At 46.0% G+C, this 20,417-nt stretch overlaps 1 protein-coding gene across 19 annotated transcripts in view; it reads right to left on the bottom strand.

Annotated features, from left to right (window-relative positions):
* LOC129694990 (protein KASH5-like) overlaps nt 1-13,141 on the bottom strand; it is a 244,456-nt gene extending 231,315 nt beyond the window's left edge. For 14 of the 19 annotated variants that reach the window (XM_055631729.1, XM_055631732.1, XM_055631740.1 and 11 more), the window contains exons 1-2: nt 2,893-3,163; nt 2,424-2,539 (exon numbers count right to left, since the gene is read on the bottom strand). In XM_055631729.1, coding sequence (XP_055487704.1) covers nt 2,424-2,539; nt 2,893-2,936 — 160 coding nt within the window. In that variant the 5' untranslated portion in view covers nt 2,937-3,163. The other 5 variants (XM_055631736.1, XM_055631746.1, XM_055631735.1 and 2 more) reach the window with 5 other exon arrangements.
* Nucleotides 13,142-20,417: the final 7,276 nt, after the last annotated feature.

Raw genomic sequence — 20,417 nt, 5'->3', positions numbered from 1 at the left:
TATTCTACTGATCTATCGTGTAAGTATATTCAATTATTTATTAAGCTCCTCTAATAGAAATTAAGCGGTGAGGCTTGAGTTTAAAATCTTAAAACTTCCTAAATGCAAACCCAATTGCCTTTGTGGGCCAATGTCAACCATCTTGTGTCAGAGGCAGTATGTTATTACATTTAATTTTGTAATGCTCTCAGATATAGTGTTATTTATAATAATCACATGATCCTCAGCCTCTACCTTGGAGATTCAAGTACTCTTCAAGGTGCTTCTGAAAGACTGTGGGATTACCTGCCTTTGTATGTTCAAGACTGCAAACCACCGCTTTCTTATTCCCAAGATAGACATAAAATACCGGAGTAACTCAGCGGCTCATGTAGCATCTCTAAATGGATAGGTAACCTTTCGGGTAGGACCGTTTTTCAGACTGATTGTAGTGGAGTGGGGAAAGGACTGGAAGCAAAAAAAAAGTTTCAAATCAGGCCTGCTCGGGCACGAGGGTTCCCTGATAGGCTGATTGTTGAGTAGAGGCAGGTGTGAACCCAAGGTTACATAGTTGCTGGTTAACGGACTTTTAGTGGAGAAGGTGGGGAGGGGTGATGAGAGGAAAGAGGGAGGGGAGGGATGGAGGGGGGCAGATGTTTGCAGAAGTTATCTATAATTGGAGAATTCAATGTTCAAGCAAAATATGAGGTGCTGTTCCTCCAGTCTGGGTGTGGTCTCACTCTGGCATAAATCCAAGACCCAGGACATAAAGGTCAAGGGAATCTTTGGGGACCCAATGGGAATGGGAGTTAAAGTGGTAAGCAACCATGACATCCAGCAAGACTTGGCAGACCTAGAGTAAGTGTTCACCAAAGTCTACACTTGGTCTCTCCAATGCTCAGAAGCTCACATCGGGAACACCAGATGCCATTGATGAGGTTAGAGGAGATGCAAGTGAACCATTGTCGCACATGCAAGGACAGAGAGGAGATCTCTGGCCAGATGTTATATCTCCTGCGGTTTCAGGGGAAAGTACCTGACAGGGGGTTGTTTGCATGGGAACGGATGAGTAAACCAAGGAGTTGCGGAGGGAGCGGTAGAGTTGGAGGAATTGAGATAAATGGAATAATGTCTCTGAAGATGCAGGGTGGGAGGAAGTGTAGTCAAGATAACTGTGGGATTCGGTAGGTTTGGGTTTGCAGTGTCTAATTTCTGTAGACAGAGGGTGGTGAATCTATGGAATTCTGTGCCACAGAAGGCTGTGGGGGCCAAGACAAATAATATTTTTAAGGCAAAGGTAGATAAATTCTTGAAAAGTATGGGAGGTTATGAGGAGAAGGGGTTAGGAGGGAGAGATAGATCACCCATGATTGAATGGCAGAGTAGACTTAATGGGCCGAATGGCCTAATTCTGCTCCTATCACTAATGATCTTATGAAGACTACCCCTACCAACAGTGTGAATCTGGTCAATTCATTCAAACGGGTAATATTTGAGTAAGTCATGAGTCTTGTGATTTAGCGTAAGAGGTGATAAGCTGGAATAGTAAAGCTAATGAGAAGTTATTAAAAGTCAATGGTTTGCATGCATACTCAAGACTTTGAATGCTAATAACAATTAAGTTGTATGAAACCTTGGTTTCGAGTGTTCAGTTAACATTTCAGTTGATACCCTATGGTGGTAATAGGGTCAACACAGATTACATACAGGCCACTATTTTATGCTTTATTTTAGATTTCTAGCAATACAAATATATTCCCTATAAAACTTTAGATAATTTTGTGTTTTTTTTATGTCTGAAGTTTCCATTTTTAATGTCACATTTCTAGCAATATTGAGCTTTTCATTCAATAATCTAATAGCTGAAAAAATGGTTATGGGTTTTGTCAATCTTCATATTGAGCAGCTACCGGCTATCTCCAAAAAGGTGGTAACATACTGCTTGCTATGTTGCATTTAATCAAGTTGAAGCAAAATAGACAATGGGAAGAAATGATTAAGAAAGCTGAAAATCCTCAAACAAAAAGCCATAATCAATCTACAAGGCAAAAATATTAGTAGTGTAAGAAACAAGAGTTGATGTTTCAGGGACGATCATAGTAATACAATATGAAACCTAAATTGATCCCATTTTATTCTCCACACATTCCCATCAATTCCCCCCAGATTCTACCAAGGAGAGGAAACCAGATTAGCCAGAGGAAACCCAATAATTCCAAGAGAATGTGCAAATCCACACAGCAGTGAAGCTCAGGGTCTTGGAAGCTGTGAGGCTGCAGCCCCAATAGACTGCCACTGTGCTGTCCTTAGCCAGAAACTCCTAGTCTATTTCTCTCCCCACTGGCTGTTTGCAACATTTTTTGTATCAATGCCAAATATGAGAAAGGGTGCTTATACATACTGTATTGCATTTCATAATATATTACTTGCTTGCAAAAACTTACTCTTTGGTGAGAATGGTAAAGTCCTCTTTACTGCAGCATGTTGCTCTCTGTTGCACATGTCGACACCATTACACAATTTCCCTTTTGACCCACTACATTGTTTGACTTGTGTCCATCTGCAATGAAAAAAATACGTCAAAAGAACAACTCCTTTTAAGATGATTGTGTTTTTCTTTTCCTGACTCCATCAACAACCTTATTACATCAGGTGGCGGTCAGTGATGGCAGCATCGCCAACATTCTGTCTGTCTTTTCATCTTTTTTGTTATTTTTAGTGAGTTTTAAAAGTATGTGTTAATGTTCTCTGGTCTGTTTCAGGTGGGGGAGGGGGTCGGGGAAATTTTTTCAATCTCTTACCTTGCCGTATCTCCGGTCACTCAGCAGCCTAATATAATGGAGACTGCCCGAGACTGACTATGGGCCCCACCGCGGGGCCGTGGACTTACCATTGGAGCCTCCGATCCCTTACCTGGGATTGACACTCCAACCGCAGCCTGCGGATTCCAATATCATGGTACTCGTAGTCTCAGGCAGAGACTGATGTCAGGAAGCTCCAAAGTCGCAGGAGGTTCGCCCAGCCCCGACCCGGCAGAGCTCGAAATTAGAAATTAGCCAATGGCAACCTACAGTCCCGCCGGGCAACCTAAAAGCCATGCCATTTTGCCCGGCTTGGCAAGCACCCGAGACACCTATCATTTAATTCTGAGCGGGCCCCCTCTTTATCTCTCTCTCTGTCACTCTCCGTCTCCGCCCCCACCTTTATCCGGGTCTCGGCTCTCTCCTCATCGGCTGGCATGGCAGGCCGCTTACACATGCACACAACCACGGCCTGCACCAAAGACCCTATAGCGAGGATCTTTGGCCAGCACATCATCGGCCGTGGTTGTGCGCATGTGCCAACCTGCACATGCGCACAACCACGGCAACTGGTCGGCGTCGGCCACTTTCTCCCTCCCTTTGCATTGTGGGAGACCTGGCCGTCATTGCTGTCCGGTCGCAGCCTCGCCACAACCGCTAAAAACCAACGCAGAATCACTCCCTTGAGCTGGAGTAACTCCCTGGAGTAACTCTTGCTTCTTGGTTTCCTGGTCCTCCAAAAATATTCAAAATGGAATTTAAACTGAAGTTGACCCACCACCACCAAACTCCAAACTCTGAAAAATAACATCCTATTGCATTTTATCTGTTTATTTATTGCGTATCTATATATGTATGGTCTGTGGTATATACTGAACTTTTATCTCCTGTTCTGTATTATGTTTACATATTCTGTTGTGCTGCAGCAAGCAAGAATGTCATTGTCCTATCTGGGACACATGACAATAAAACTCTCTTGACTCTTGACTTGGACTTAAGCAAAAAAGGGTTCTTGGGGAAAAAAGAGCTACCTTAAATTTAGTTGTGTCTGGTTGGGTACCTATGGTAGGGTGAAGATGCTTTAATTGTGAGGGGAAGAAATTGGGTGATTTTTCGGGTAGAGACCTTTCTTTCGATTTCCTCTGGTTTTAGTTTTTAGTTTAATTTAAAGATACAGCGTGGAAACAGGTCCTTCGGCCAACCGAGTCCTAGCCGACCCCTGATCACCTGTACACTAGTTCTATCCCACACATTAGCGACATAAGTCAAGAGGGTTTTATTCCCTCAAGTCCCAGTTAGAACAATGAAATCCTTACTTGCAGCAGCACAACGTTATAAACGAGAAAAACAAAACAGTGTATACACACACACACACACAATTTCCCTCCTGGGATTAATAAAGTTATATCGTATAGTATCTTGTGTGTAGGAAGGAACTGCAGATGCTGGTTTAAACTGAAGATAGACAAAAAGCTGGAGTAACTCAACAGGTCAGACAGAATCTCTGGACAAAAGGAAAATATTAAATTTTGGGTTGGAAGTGAAAAAGGTTCCTGCACACCTCTGGAATGTGAAGGAAACAAGAGCACCCGGAGAAAATCCATGCGGTCAAAGGGAAAAGGAGCAAACTCCCTACAGACAGCACCTATGCAGAAACAATTCTGGGTCTCTGGCAATTTTAGGCAGCAACTTTATGGCCAATGTACTGCCCATAATCTTGAACTGAATTAAAACGTACGGTAGCTGTAATGGGGGACATAGGGGGAAGAAAGGAAGAGGCGGAGACAGTGGGCTGAGGGAGAGCTGGGAAGCAGAGGAGAAAGCAGGGACTACCTGAAATTGGAGGTCAATGTTCATACCGCTGGGGTGTAAACTGCCCAGGCAAAATGTGAGGTGCTGCTCCTCCAATTTCCGGTGGGCCTCACTCTGGTCATGGAGGAGGCCCAGGACAGAAAGGTCGGATACGGAATGGGAGTGGGAGTTGTCTAGCAACCGGGAGATCAAGTGGGTTTTAGCAGATTGAGTGGAGGTGATCAGCGAAACGATCGCCGAGCCTTTGCTTGGCCTCACCGATATACAGGTCCACACCTACAATAGATGAGGTTGGAGGGGGTGCAGGTGAACCTCTGCCACACTGGAAAGACTGCTTGGGTCCTTGAATGGAGTCAAGAGGGGAAATAAAGCGACAAGTGTAGCATTTCCTGCAGTTGCAAGGGAAAGTGCATGGGGAGGGGGTGATTTGGGTGGGAAGGGACAAATTGACCAAGGAGTTACGGAGGGAGCGGTCTCTGCGGAAAGCCGACAGGGGAGGAGATGGGAAGATGTGGCCAGTGGTAGGATCCCGTTGGTAGACAAAGCTGGAGAAAATCAGCGGGTGAGACAGCATCTATGGAGCGAAGGAATAGGCAACGCATCGGGTGGAGATCCTTCTTCAGACTATGGGTGAGAAAAAGAAAGGAAGAGGCGGAGACAGTAGGCTGTGGGAGAGCTGGGAATGGGAGGGGAAGGAGGGAGAAAGCAAGGACTACCTGAAATTGGAGAAGCCAATGTTCATACCGCTGGGGTGTAAACTACCAAAGCAAATATGAGGCGCTGCTCCTCCAATTTGTGGTGGGCCTCACTCTGGCCATGGAGGAGGCCCAGGACAGAAAGGTCGGATTTGGAATGGGACGGGAGTTGAAGTGCTGAGCTACCAGGAGATCAGGTTAGTTATTGCAAACTGAGTGGAGGTGTTGTGTGAAGTGATCGCCAAGCCTGCACTTGGTCTCACCGAAGTTGATAATATGCTGAATAATCCAACCAGATTTTTGTTTGGAAGTGGAAAGAGAATAGTAGAAATCGCATTAATTGCAACATGTAAAACGAGTTGAGATACTGTATTGTAATTTTGCTGCATATCATTGTTTTATATATCATGTTTTGATTGGTGAACATGTTTAGTTTGTGACTTTATTTGAAGCAGAAATAATATGTGAATGCTTTTTACCATAATTCCGACTGGTAACTATGCACTTCGTCCGAGCACATTATCGCACGCGTCATGCAAGCCGTCTTAAATGACCACTTAAACTGTCATTTAGCAACCTAAAAAGCTGCCGAGGTTGCTCGGCTGGCAACATGGAAAAAAAACCCTGCCCGGGGTCCGATCGCCCGGCGTGGGGAGCTGAGATCCTCCTGATGCAGGAGCTTGATCGCCCCAATGCAGAGGGCTCGACCGCCGGTTGTGGGAGCCAAGATCGCCTCGACAACAGAAGGTTCGAGTGACCCAACAAAGAATAGAAGAAGATTGGACTTTTTTTGCTTTCCATCACAGTGAGGAATGTGGGGGAGTCGCTGTGGTGGATGTTCATGTTAAACATTTATTTCGGTGTCATGGTGCTCTTTATTGGTTTGACTGTATGGCAAATCAAATTCCTCATATGTTGCAAAACATAATTGGCTAATAAAGTACTATTATGATTATGATTAAAAGCTGAATAAAGTTAGATATAAGAAAGAGAACAAAGGAAAGCTAAAAAAAGAATAACATCTCTATCTGAACATGAAGTTTGTTTACTCATTTTTTTTCTCTAAAGTAATTCTGCCCAAATGAGAAAGTTGAAGTCATTGACTGAGGATTAGAACTTAGTGGGAAATGCAAGTAATACCGCCAAACCTGGCAGTGAAGGAAATTATCCAAAGCATAAAATTTACCCCAACCTTTAAAATACTTTCATTGACGCGTTTTGTATTTAAAATTTTTAGTTTCACACGTGTCTGGGATAAAATAGGGTAATGTGGAAAATGGAGCAAATGGAAAATACTTCAGATACTCAAAATTTGAAAATAAAACTGAAAATTCAAATTCTGTGGTGTTTTAGCTGTAACTGCAGTATATGGTCTTAGAAAATAGATCTCCTTGTTTTTTTTTAAGTAATTCTGCCCAAATGAGAAAGTTGAAGTCATTGACTGAGGAATCGAACTTAGTGGGAAATGCAAGTAATACCGCCAAACCTGGCAGTGAAGGAAATTACTGCATATCCAAAGCATAAAATTTACCCCAACCTTTAAAATACTTTCATTGACGCGTTTTGTATTTAAATTTTTTAGTTTCACACGTGTCTTGGATAAAATAGGGTAATGTGGAAAATGGAGCAAATGGAAAATACTTCAGATACTTGAAAATAAAACTGAAAATTCAAATTCTGTGGTGTTTTAGCTGTAACTGCAGTATATGGTCTTAGAAAATAGATCTCCTTGTTTTTTTTAAAGTTACAGTAAAACTGGGGCACAGCATACTGCATTCTTCATAAGCATCAAACACTGCACAAGATATTCTGAAACTCATGGGTTGCTGCTCTTGCACATTCCAAATGGCTCCGTTTGTTGTCTTTAGCATAGAAAAAAAATCAATTTCTATGCATAATATTTATTTTTATGGACCTGGATTTTTGATTTAAATTACATAGTCAGATTTAACCTACAGAATCATGGTGTCTCCAAGATTAATGATTAATTCATTTATGTTGGATATCAAACAAAAGATGTATTAAAATTGGTGCACTCTGAGGCAATTCCAATTCAAAACTAGTTAAACAGTGGCACTAACGTCTGCGGTGATGAAGTGCTTTGAGAGATTGGTTATGGTGCATATCAACTCCTACTGTACCTCAACCCACTACAGTTTGCCTACCATCACAGCAGGTCAACGGAGGATGCGATCTCACTGGCTCTTCACTCCACACTGGAGCACTTGGGCAATAAAAACTTACATATGGCTGTTGTTTATAGACTACAGCTCAGCGTTCAATACCATCATCCCCTTCACGCTGGTTACCATGGACTACATCCTGTCCACAGGAGTTGAATGCATCCTCAATAAGGATTGTATCATGGTTGTATAGTAGTTTATTAAGGATATTTGTTTGTATTGTATTATGGTGGTGGGTTCTGGTTTGTTTTAGGGAGGGGGAGGGACTATAAAACCAGGAAGTGGTGTGCCTCACTCAGTCTCTGCAAGATGGATGAAGCCAAAGGGTCACGTCTCTCTGTGCTCTGAATAACACTGAACAAATGTCTACTCAACTGTGAGTCCCCTTAATGTGGATTGAAAATGAAAATATGGTTTGTTTGAAGTAAAAAGGCACTGCCTGCAAATGGTTGTTTGGGTGCTTTGGCTTGAAGTTGAAAGGCACTACTTACTGCAAATGGTGGTTTGGGTGCTTTGGCTTGAAGTTGAAAGGCACTACTTACTGCAAATGATGGCTTGGGAGCTTTGGCTTGAAGTTGAAAGGCACTACTTACTGCAAATGGTGGCTTGGGTGCTTTGGCATGAAGTTGAAAGGCACTACTTACTTCAAATGGTGGCTTGGGTGCTTTGGCTTGAAGTCCAAAGGCACTAATTGCAAATGGTGGCTTGGGTGCTTTGGCTTGAAGTTGAAAGGCACTACTTACTGCAAGTGGTGGCTTGGGTGCTTTGGCTTGAAGTTGAAAGGCACTACTTACTGCAAGTGGTGGCTTGGGTGCTTTGGCTTGAAGTTGAAAGGCACTACTTGCTGCAAATGGTGGTGTGTGGTGCTTTGGCTTGAAGTTGAAAGGCAAGACTTGCTGCAAATGGTGGCTTGGGTGCTTTGAATTGAAGTTGTTCAAGTTCAAGTGAGTTTATTGTCATGTGTCCCTGTATAGGACAATGACAATCTTGCTTTGCTTAAGCACACAGAACATAGGAGGCATTTACTACAAAACAGATAAGTGTGTCCATATACCATGATATAAATATATACACGGAAAGTCAGAGTTGAAAGGTACTACTTGCTGCAAATGGTGGCTTGGGTGATTTGGCTTGAAGTTGAAAAGCACTGCTTACTGCAAATGGTGGCGTGGGTGCTTTGGCTTGAAGTTGAAAGGTGCTACTTACTGCAAATGGTGGCGTGGATGCTTTGGCTTGAAGTTGAAAGGCACTACTTACTGCAAATGGAGGCTTGGGTGCTTTGGCTTGAAGTTGAAAAGCACTACTTACTGCAAATGGCAGCTTGGGTGCTTTGGCTTGAAGTTGAAAGGCACTACTGCAAATGCACTTACTTCCTGTTTGCACTGTGTATTGATTTTAGATAAAACGCTACCACTTACGGCTGTGATTTTTGGTCATCTTACGCAGTCCCCCTCCGCTGAGCAGGTACAGAGAATTCTTCCCATCAATGAAAAATAAAAGTGTGATTAGTGTTTAAAAATGTTTGAGAATCTCTCTCCTGTCAATCATGCCATGAAGGCCACACCTTTTCCGGTGGGAGTGGTTATAAAGTCCAGAAGTGTGGGTGTGGCTCAGTCTCTGCAAGATGGGGGAGGGAGAGGTCACGACTGTGTCTGAGCTGTGAGTTTGGTGTTTTGTGTGGTTTTATGGTGGTTTCACCCTGCATGAAATGGTATGAAGCTGCATTTGAATTTGGTGGCCTTGCACCCTGCTTGAATTGGAATGAAACTGCACTTGAATTTGGTGGCCTTGCAACCTGCTTAAAGTGGAATGAAACTTCACTTGAATTTGGCGGCCTTGCATCCTGCTTGATGTGGTATGAAACTGCACTGAATTTGGTGGCCCTGCACCCTGCTGAAAGTGGTATGAAACTGCACTTGAATTTGGTGGCCTTGGATCCAGCTTGAAGTGGTATGAAACTGTACTTGATTTCGGTGGCCTTGCACCCTGCTTGAAGTGGTAGGAAACTACACTTGAATTTGGTGGCCTTGCACCCTGCTCAAAGTGGTAAGAAACTGCACTTGAATTTGGTGGCCTTGCACCCTGCTTGAAATGGTGGGAAAACAGATTTGAATTTGGTGGCCTTGCACCCTGATTGAAATGGAATTTCAAGGAATAGCCATGAGTCAACTGCCAGCCTACCTGTGAGTAAGCTGCCAGCAGATCAGGCTTGAGGGACTGAGCTGCCACCCCAAGAACCCATAACAGCACTCCAGAAAGCCCCCCCCACTGGCCACCAATATTGGAATTGGTGGAGAGGTGGAATATTGCGTCGGGGGACCCAACGGGTCCCACTTAGTCTAGTATATATATATTTTATCTCTAATAATTGACCATCGGCCCAGAATGGCCTCCCTCCAGTGGCCAAACGTACACGGGCTCCCCAATTCGCTGAACCACATCCTCGGAAGGAGGGGGAGGGGCAAGGGGGTGAAGGGGAATGACTGGCGTCAGTTCAGGTCCGTCTTGGACGACCTGGAGAGGACGCCAAACCAAGAGCAGCGTTGTTCCTTTTGAGGGTAGAGGGACCTTGTAGCAGGGTCCAGAGGGAAAGGAGCACCGTCACTCCACCTAGGGTCCGCAAGGGGTGGAGTGGCTCTGCTGTCAGTAACCAAAGGACTGGTGATGGAATCTGGGGAGTAGGCAGGGCTAGTTGCTCCTCGGCCTGGCCAAGCTGGCCATCCGCGAGTCACAGCGCCAGGCAGAAGAGGGCTTTGCCCGAGTCAGATGCTTGCCCCTTTACCAGGGTTGTACAGTTCTTAAAATATTTGTAAAATAGTTGTTTGATGATTTTGTAAATTGGTGGTATGTCAATTTTTTTTTATTTTTGTGCCTTGCTGAAATGAAATACATATTCTCTCTCTCTGTAACTGCCAGCAGCCGCAGCAGACCCTCCACCTTCCAGATAGAGAACCGCATCCCTGGCGGTGACCCGGTCCCGGTTCCCTCTGCTCATCGTGCACCGACTCCACGATGTTCCGAATCAAGCGGCGAGGCTGCGGCCATGGGCTTGAATCGGCCCGTTTCACGGGGTCTTTCATCAGGAGCCTTGATCGCCTCGATGCAGCAGTTTGATTTTAAGCCACGACGGGAGCTGAAAGGCCCCGCGAATGGGCCGATTCAGCCCTTAGAAAACGACAGATAAAGTCTGGATGACAAAACATGGGGGAGGATTGTCCCCCACCTCTCAAAGCATGGGGGGGTCATGTCCCCCCTGTACCCCCCCCCCCCCCCCCCCCCCCCGGATTTCCGCTCCTGCCAATGACATTTCATGGTCCCTTTTGGCCATTGTAATCACCCGCTTAAGTTCTTTCCTAATCACTTTATATTTCTCATAAGTCTATAAGAAGATATTAAATTGGCTTCTGGGCTAGCTTACAGCTTATATTTAGTGTCAAATTAGGCTTGCCTCAGGTTGCGGTGTGTGAGATAATAAATCCTATAACATTGTCTCCCAAGTGACAAGCAGAGAGAAGCTAGAGAGATCTCTTTGATGTAAGATGTCATAAACCAAATGGCCAATGTTTATGAGGGGCGAAGTGACGAGAGAGGAACCAGGGAAGTAGAAAGATAAAATGTCGTAAACCAAATGGCCAATGTTTTTAGTATATCTTGTACCATGTAAACAAAATGCCTTTGATGTGATGCATTCTGTGGAAACCTTTTCCTGTACCTCTGACCATGACTAATGTCTGTGGAATGTGCTAAGGGGACAAAAAAAACCCTATTTAAGGCAATGTAATTCTGTTGTTCAGGGAAGGTGGCTGAGCACAGTTAAGTGTCTACATTGGTCACTTAGCTGGAATTCTCGCTCCCTTCCATCGGCCGATATTAAGTAAAGTTTTGAACTGGTCTACCAAACAGTTTGTGTGGTGTCTGTTTATTAAGAAGCAAACCTGGTTTAGTAGTTATAAAAGTAACTTTTTCATAATCACCCGCTTAAGTTCTTTCCTAATCACTTTATATTTCTCATGTCCTGTCTGATGCCACCTTCTTAAAACTGGCATGCACTTCCCTTTCTTCCTGACCAAATTTACAACCTCCTTGACCTGTACCTTCCTGTCCTTATCCTTCCTGCTTACTGGAACATGACAATCCTGCAATTTGATCAGTTGTATTTTGTACTCCCACATGTTCTTTGTAGACTTACCCAATATTGATTGCTCCCTATCTACCCTCCTTAGCTCCCACCTACATTGTAATCTGTCTTTCCCCAATTAAACATATTGTTTAAGGAAACCTCCTTGGATGTACCCAATAAATTCTGCTCTGTCAAATCCTCTAGTCCTGTGTATGTCCCACTCAATATTAAGGAAGTTAAAATCACCCACTACAATAATCTTGTGGTTTCTGTATCCTTCCATAATGTCTACAGATCTAAACCTTGGATGACAAAATGAATGAGGCTCTGGTCAGGAAAAAGGGGACACGGGCCAGGTATAAGAAAAGTCTGGGAACTGCAGACCATTAAGATGAACATCTGCAGTGGGTTACTGGAGAGGATTCTGAGGATCAATATTTATTTGCCACAAGAGTCAGTCAGCATGGTTTTATGTAATGGGAAAACGTGTTTTATGCGTTTGCTTGAGTTTTTGAAGAAATAACCAAGAAGTTTTACGAGGGCAAGACTGTAGATGTTGTTCATTTAGACTTCAGCAAGGTTTTTGATAAGCTTCTGAAAAGTTAGATTGCATTGGGATCCAGGGAGAGATAGCTAATTGTATACAGAATCGGCTTCATGGGAAGAAGCAAAGTGGTGGAAGGTAATTTTTTAGGCTACAGCCCTGATTTATGGGTGCCTCATGGATTAGCGTTGGGAGCATTGGTCTTTGCGATTTATATCAATAATTTGGATGAGAATAGACGTGGCAATTTACTAGGTTTGTAGATGAAACTGATGTGGGTAGTATCGTAAACACATGGATATTGAAAATTACAGCAGGATCTTGACCAGTTGGCCAAGTGGGCCGAGAAATAACTGAAGGGAGTTTAATGCAGAAAAATGTAAGGTGTTGCAATTTGGGAAGTCAAACCATGGCAAGACCTTCTCATTGAATGGTACAACACTGGTAGAACAGAGCGATTTGGGAGTACAGCCACATTGTAAAAGCGGCGTCACGGGTAGTCAAGAAGGCTTTTGGTATATTGGCAGTCATCGTATTGCGTACACAAGCTGTTAGTTGCAGGAAACATCTCCCTCCCTCCCCACTCCCCCTCTCCCTGCATGGACGCACCACACACCGCTCCCCCTCTAACCATGCCACAACCATCCATACCGCAGGGCAGCACCACCCGCAGTGACACCATCCACACCGTAGGGCGCCACCATCTCCCTCCACCCCCTCCCCCGCCGGCACATCCATCCACAGCGCTGGGCGCCAACATCTACGTTGCCGGGGCCCGCCACCGCAAGCACACCCGGCCCCGCCCGCGGCTCCCCACACCGTCATCCTTCTGCCCATCGCAAGCCGATGTAAGGCAGTAGCGCGACCTGCAGGGTTGGGACTGAGTCCGAGTTCGGGCTCGGGCTCGGGCTGGGATTGAGTCCGAGCCGATCTACAGACGGTTGGACAACTTACCGCCATCAACCGTCGCCGCCCGCGCGCCGCCTTTCCAGAAGCTTCCCCACCCCTCCTAGCCCCGCCCCGCTCCCTGACTGACGGGCCGTGCAGCCAATCAGCCGCCAGCTGCCTCCGCGCCCGCCCAATGAGCGGCGCCGCGACCGGGCGGGAAGCGGCACGTAGCGCCACGTGACGGCACTCGGTTGTGAGGCGCAGGCGACGCGCTGATGTGCACCGGGCAGGTGGGCACCGCACTGGTGTGTGGACATCGCACTATCTGTTCGTAATAATTTACAAACGGTTCCGTAGTATAGAGCAGAGGGATATTGGAGTTGGATACAGTCTGGTCAGGGGAGAGCAGCAGCAGTTAGATTGGTGGCATCGAGCCTGACTTCGAGGCACAGTGGGAAAGGATGAGGTCAGTCAGCGATAGTGAGAGGATTTTCATTAGTTGGGGGCAGAGACAGGAGATTATGTGGCAGCAAAGGAGACTGCAGGATAATGTGTGGCCTCCCTGGTGCCAGGGTCCACGATGTCTTCGTAGAACATTCTTAAGGTGGAGGGGGTGCAGTCAGAAGTTATGCATGTTAGCACAAATTGCATGGGTAGGAAAATGAACGAGGTGTTTCAAAATAAATATTGGAAAATAGCAAAAAATTATAAAGCAGAACCAAGGTGAATTTACCGAGGAGGAAGACAGGAGGACAGAGGGATTTGGGGCAGTCAATGGACATTTCTTGAGAGCATTCAGTGTTTCAGTCCAAGAGGTGAATGTACTATCGTGTATCAAGTTCAAGTGAGTTTATTGTCATGTGTCCCTGATAGGACTATGAAATTATTGCTTTGCTTCAGCACACATAACATAGTAGGCATTTACTACAAAACAGATCAATGTGTCCATATACCATAATATAAATATATACACACATGAATAATTAAACTGATAAAGTGCAAATGACAGATAATGGGTTATTAATAATCAGAGTTTTGTCCGAGCCAGGTTTAATAGCCTGATGGCTGTGGGGAAGTAGTTATTCCTGAACCTGGTTGTTGCAGTCTTCAGGCTTCTGTACCTTCTACCTGAAGGTAGCAGGGAGTTGAGTGTGTGGCCAGGATGGTGTGGGTCTTTGATGATACTGCCAGCCTTTTTGAGGCAGCGACTACGATAAATCCCCTCGATGGAAGGAAGGTCAGAGCCGATGATGGACTGGGCAGTGTTTACTACTTTTTGTAGTCTTTTCCTCTCCAGGGCGCTCAAGTTGCCGAACCAAGACACAATGCAACCGTTCAGCATGCTCTCTACTATGCAACTGTAGAAGTTAGAGAGAGTCCTCCTTGACAACCGGACTCTCCGTAATCTTCTCAGGAAGTAGAGGCGCTGATGAGCTTTCTTGATAATTGCATTAGTGTTCTCGGACCAGGAAAGATCTTCAGAGATGTGCACGCCCAGGAATTTGAAGCTCTTGGCCCTTTCAACAATCGACCCATTGATATGTATGAAGGTAGACATATCTCCAGGGCCTGATCAGATATATCCAAGGACTTTGTGGGAAACTAGAGAGGAAATTGTGGGAGCTCTGGTTGAAATTTATGAGTCGTCCTTGAATACACAAGAGGTGCCGGAACACTGGAGAGTGGCAAACGTTGCGCTACTATTCAAGAAGGGCAGCAGCAGGGCTCTCGCTTAACTTTTTTTCCCTGTTGCCAGCCGGGAAACCTTGACAGCTTTTTAGGTTGCCAAATGACAGTTTAGGTGGTCATTTAAGATGGCTTGCATGACGCGTGCGATAATGTGCTCGGACGAAGTGCGTAGTTACCAGTCGGTATTATGCTCAATGAAGCATTCACATATTAATTCTGCTTCAAATAAAGTCACAAACTAAACATATTCACCAATCAAGACATGATGTATACCACAATGACATGCAGCAAAATTATAATACAGTATCTCAACTCTTTTTACAGATTGCAATTAATGCAATTTTTATTATTTCTTTCCACTTCCAAACAAACATGTGGTATGATCAACTTGCGTCAATAAATCCTGGACCATGATAACATATATGCTTAACCATGTACACTACAGATTGATGCAAGTATGTTTTCTGTGAAGGACCGAAAATTATCATGACATGGCCATAGCATGGGTCGTTATTGCTTTTGGTACAGAAACACTCTTGCTTCCCACATAATTTATCTGCAACAAAATATACAGGTTGCAAGGAATTTTCTAAAGGCATTTTATGATAATAGCTGTTAAAACTGACTATACCCATCTGACAGGTTAAACATTACACTAACTAAAAAGAGATGGCCAAAGGACATAAATGCAGCAAATGTTCTTTTGGTAATATATTTAAAGGTGTCAAGACGCCACATTACCGGACATTCAGATTAGATGTATGTGTTGTGAACAGCAATGAAGATAGTTTGTACACAACAGATTTAAAAAAAAATTTTGATAAACGCTGTTTCCATCATTCCCACTTCAGAATTAACGTTAAAATTTCAACTGAAATATCTCCTGACCAAATTTGTGATGTATATGACTGACTGTAGAAGTAAAACCTGGATAAATCCAACGTATAGTTGTGAACATTGCTCATTAAATAACTACAGTACTGATACTCCATATTAAGAGCATTGATTTGCCGTTAAAATGAATTCTGTAATAACGTGTCAACGATAGCAGTGACAATCGAACACTGCGGTTTTAACGTTTCACGTGTTCACAATTTAATTAATCCATCTTTATGGATTAAAACAAATAATAACATTGGAAATTAAAACATATTTGATTGCATTCCGTTATCAAACATAGTCAATGTTCGCTCTGAAGACATTTCCAGCACAATAGGGTCGGGGGGGGTGGTGGGGGGGGGGGGGGGGTGTGAGTCAGTGCAGGATGGATAGATGGCGGTGGGGGGTGGGGGGGGGTGAGAAGGCAATCGGAGCGGAATGGATGGATTGAGGCAGGGGAATTAGTGCGTGTTGGTTGGAGTAGGTAAAATGAGGGGAGAGCGTGGGGAATTACAGTGGGGTTGATTGGGGGGATCTGTGCAGGATGGATGGGGCGAGCAGTGCAGGATGAAGGGGTGGTGCAGTGCAGGATGGATGGGGGAAGGGGGGTCAGTACAGGATGAATTGCGGGACCAGTGTAGGATTCATGGGGAGTGGCAGGAGAATCAATGCGAGGTGGATAGGGAGATCAGTGCAGGATGAATAGATAATAATAATACATTTTATTTATGGGCGCCTTTCAAGAGTCTCAAGAACACCTTACAAAAATTTAGCAAGTAGAGGAAAAACATGTAAGCGGAATGAAATAAATAGTAGAGACATGACTAGTACACAAATTAAAGACAGAATTCAATTCAAAACACAATATGAGGCAATTCAAGCACAGATGAAAAGGGAGGGGGACGTGGGGCTAAGGATAGGCAGAGGTGAAGAGATGGGTCTTGAGGCGGGACTGGGAGATGGTGAGGGACACGGAATTGCGGATCAGTTGGGGGAGGGAGTTCCAGAGCCTGGGAGCTGCCCTGGAGAAGGCTCTGTCCCCAAAACTGCGGAGGTTGGATTTGTGGATGGAGAGGAGACCGGCTGATGTGGATCTGAGGGACCGTGAGGGTTGGTAGGGGGAGAGGAGGTCAGTGAGATATGGGGGGGCCAGATGGTGGAGGGCTTTGTAGGTGAGGACCAGGATTTTGTAGGTGATCCGGTGGGAGATGGGAAGCCAGTGAAGTTGTTTGAGGACTGGAGTGATGTGATGCCAGGATTTGGTGTGGGTGATGAGTCGGGCAGCTGCGTTCTGGACCAGTTGGAGTCGGTTGATGTAGGTGGAGCTGATGCCAAGGAGAAGTGAGTTGCAGTAGTCCAGTCGGGAGGAGATGAAGGCATGGATGAGTCTTTCAGCAGCGGGAGGTGTGAGAGAGGGTCTGATTTTGGCGATGTTGCGGAGGTGAAAGAAGGAGGTTTTAATGACATGGCGGATGTGAGGCTCAAGGGAGAGGGTGGAATCAAAGATCACGCCAAGGTTGCGGGCCTGGGGAGATGGGGAGACAGTGGTGCCGTCGATGGTGAGAGTGGGGTTATTGATTTTGCTGAGTGTGGATTTGGAGCTTATGAGGAGGAATTCTGTTTTATCGCTGTTGAGTTTGAGGAAGTTATGTTGCATCCAGGTTTTTATAACTGACAACAGGAGTTGATATGGGAGGGGGGGGGTTGTGGGGGGATTTGGTGCCGAGGTAGATCTGGGTGTCATCGGCATAACAGTGGAAGTCCAGGTTGAAGTGGCGGAGTATGACCAAGGGGGAGGATGTAGATGATGAAGAGGAGGGGGCCGAGTAATGAGCCTTGGGGAACGCCTTGAGTGACTGTGTTTGTAGCAGTGGTGTGGTTATGGAGAGAGATGAAGTGGGATCTGTTGGAAAGGTAGGAACAGAGCCAGCTGAGTGCAGAACCTTCAGATTGGGCGGTAGTTAATGAGAGAGGAGGGAGCAAGACCAGGTTTCTTTAAGATTGGTGTGACAGCAGCAGTTTTGAAAGCGGAGGGGATAATTCCTTGGGACAATGAGGAGTTGAAGAGATTAGTGAGGTAGGGGCAGAGAACGGGGAGGCAGGACCAGCAGAGGAGTGGGGAGAGGGTCGAGGGAGCAGGTAGTGGATTTGGAAGAGCTGATGAGTTTGGAGATTTCAGTAGGGGTGACCAGGTCAAACTGGGAGAGGAAGCAGTGTGGAGGAGGGGTAAGGGGGTCAGTGGAGATGTTGAAAGGAGGGGCCTTGGTAGGTGGTACAGTAGATGCTGGGGAGTCGGGTACAGGGGATAAAGATTGATAGATGGTGCTGATTTTATCAGCGAAAAAGTGGAGGAATGAGTTGCAGAGATCCGGAGTAGAGGTAGGGAAAGTAAAGGTACACAGAAAATAGGCGACGTTTCGGGCCGAAACCCTTCTTCAGATAGGGAGAGTGTTGGCTCGAGGCTTGAGGGGGTTGCCCACTGTGGAGAAGAGGGAATGTGGTTTAGGCAGGGAACGGTGAACATGGAGTAGAGGTAGGCAGATTTTGCAGCAATGAGGGCATCTTTGTAGGCAATGAGGTGGAGTTTGTAAGCTTCATGGTGGACTGTGAGAGATGATTTCTTTGTGAGTCGTTCAAGTCGGCGACCAGTCTGTTTCAGCTTACGAAGTGCAGGTGTGTACCAGGTGAAGATGTATTAAAAGTTACGGTTCTTGTTTTGAGGGGGGCCAGAATGTTAAGGGAGGTAGACAATATGGAGTTGAGATGGTTTGTGAGATCATCAGATGAGATATGGGTTGAGTCCAGGGGGAGAGTGGTGGAGAGCAGGTCAGAGAGATGGTGGGGATCGATGGGGGGTGGGGAGTAGATGAGGAGGGGAGCACACGGGATGTCAGTGAGGACTGAATATAGGCAGGAATGAGGATCAGTGCGGGATAGAGAGGGGGGTCTCAGGATAAGGGGGTACAAGAGAGAGAGGAAGGGGCAGAGGAGGTGGGAAGGAAGGTCAGCACTCCTCGGACAACACCTGACAGGCACGGAAATCGCTATCAAAATATGGAGGGGACGGGGGACACAATATCATGGCGGTCGCGCGCGCATGCGCACACTCACACACGCGAGGCTTCGGAGGCTCAATCCAGCGCTAAATGCAGCTCAACTCTGCCTGTCTCACCTGTTCATGCCTGGACATATTTCCCGTAAATCCAGGCAGGGCTGTAAGTTAACCCGGCGGGACAGGCAGAGTTGAGCTGGGTTTAGCGCTGCTTTTCTGCGCTGGCTGTGGGCCTGGGGGCGCCGCACCCGTCTGACTCCTGACGTTTCTGGCTACCCTCGGGCGTGGGGGGGTTCTCGGGTGGGGACGGGGATGGTCCAGTGGCTGTTCGGCAGCGATTGCAGTGCCGGAGAGCCGGGATCGATCCTGGCTGAGGTGCAGGCCTGCCGAGAGTGTTTTGGCACGTCTCCCTCCTCCAATCACCGTGCTCTATCCTCAGTCCCCCCCCCCCCCCCCCCCCACTATCGCCTCTGACCGACACACCCCCCCCCCTCCTCCAAGGGTTTGTTTTAAAAGCGCCGCTGGCGGAGTGGCAGGCAGCAGCCGTTATCAGGGCGGGCGGGAGGAGGAGGAGATGGAGCCGCCGCTGTGCAGGGCCCGTCATTCGCTCCGACCCTCCGTGACGCCACACTTAGCATCTTTCCCACGCAATACAGTCATCGCCGACACAAACCGTCTTCTCTCCAGAGATGCTGCCTGACCCGCTGAGTTACTCCAGTGTTTTGTGTCTATCTTCGGTATAAACCAGTATTTGCAGTACCAAGCCGGGCAAAATGACTCGCCGTTTAGGTTGCCCGGCGGCATTTTGGGTGGTCAGTGGCACCCGGGCAACCGCTAATTTCGAGCCCTGCTGCAGGGAAAATGCTGAGAACTATAGGCCAGTGAGCTTAACATCTGTAGTTGGAAACTTACTAGAGTATTCTGAGAGATAGGATATACAGGCATTTAGATAGACAAGCTAATTAGGGATAGTTGACATGGTTTTGTACCTGGGAGGTGGTGTCTTACAATTCTGATTGAATACTATGAAGTGACCAAAAGTCGATGAGGGCAGAGCTGTAGAGGTTGTATATATGGACTTCAGCAAAGCATTTGACAAGCTTCCGCATAGTAGGCTGCTTTGGAAGGTTAGATGTCATGGCATCCAATGAGACATAGGTGAATGGATAGAAAATTGGCTTCATGGAAGGAAGCAGAGGGTGATGGTGGAAGGTAGCCTCTCGGACTGGAGGCCTGTGACAAGTGGTGTGCCTCAGGGTTTGGTGATGCTCCCGTTACTGTTTGTCATCTATATCAATGATTTGAATGAGAACATACATGACAAGATTAGCAAGTTTTCTGATGTTACAAAAGTGGGTGGTTTTGCAGATAGTGGAGATGGTTGTGAAAAATTGCAGCAGGATCTTGATCGATTGGCCAGGTTGGCAGAGGAATGGTTGATAGAATTTAACCCAGAGAAATGTGATGTGTTGCATTTTGGGAAATATAACCATATAACCATATAACAATTACAGCACGGAAACAGGCCATCTCGACCCTTCTAGTCCGTGCCGAACACATAATCTCCCCTAGTCCCATATACCTGCGCTCAGACCATAACCCTCCATTCCCTTCCCATCCATATAACTATCCAATTCATTTTTAAATGATAAAAACGAACCTGCCTCCACCACCTTCACTGGAAGCTCATTCCACACAGCTATCACTCTCTGAGAAAAGAAGTTCCCCCTCATGTTACCCCTAAACTTCAGTCCCTTAATTCTCAAGTCATGTCT

This window comes from Leucoraja erinacea, unplaced genomic scaffold (genome assembly GCF_028641065.1).
Source record: "Leucoraja erinacea ecotype New England unplaced genomic scaffold, Leri_hhj_1 Leri_88S, whole genome shotgun sequence".
NCBI lineage: Eukaryota > Metazoa > Chordata > Chondrichthyes > Rajiformes > Rajidae > Leucoraja > Leucoraja erinaceus.
The sequence above is the reverse complement of the archived record's forward strand: the minus strand, read 5'-3'. Positions and strand labels throughout refer to the sequence as shown.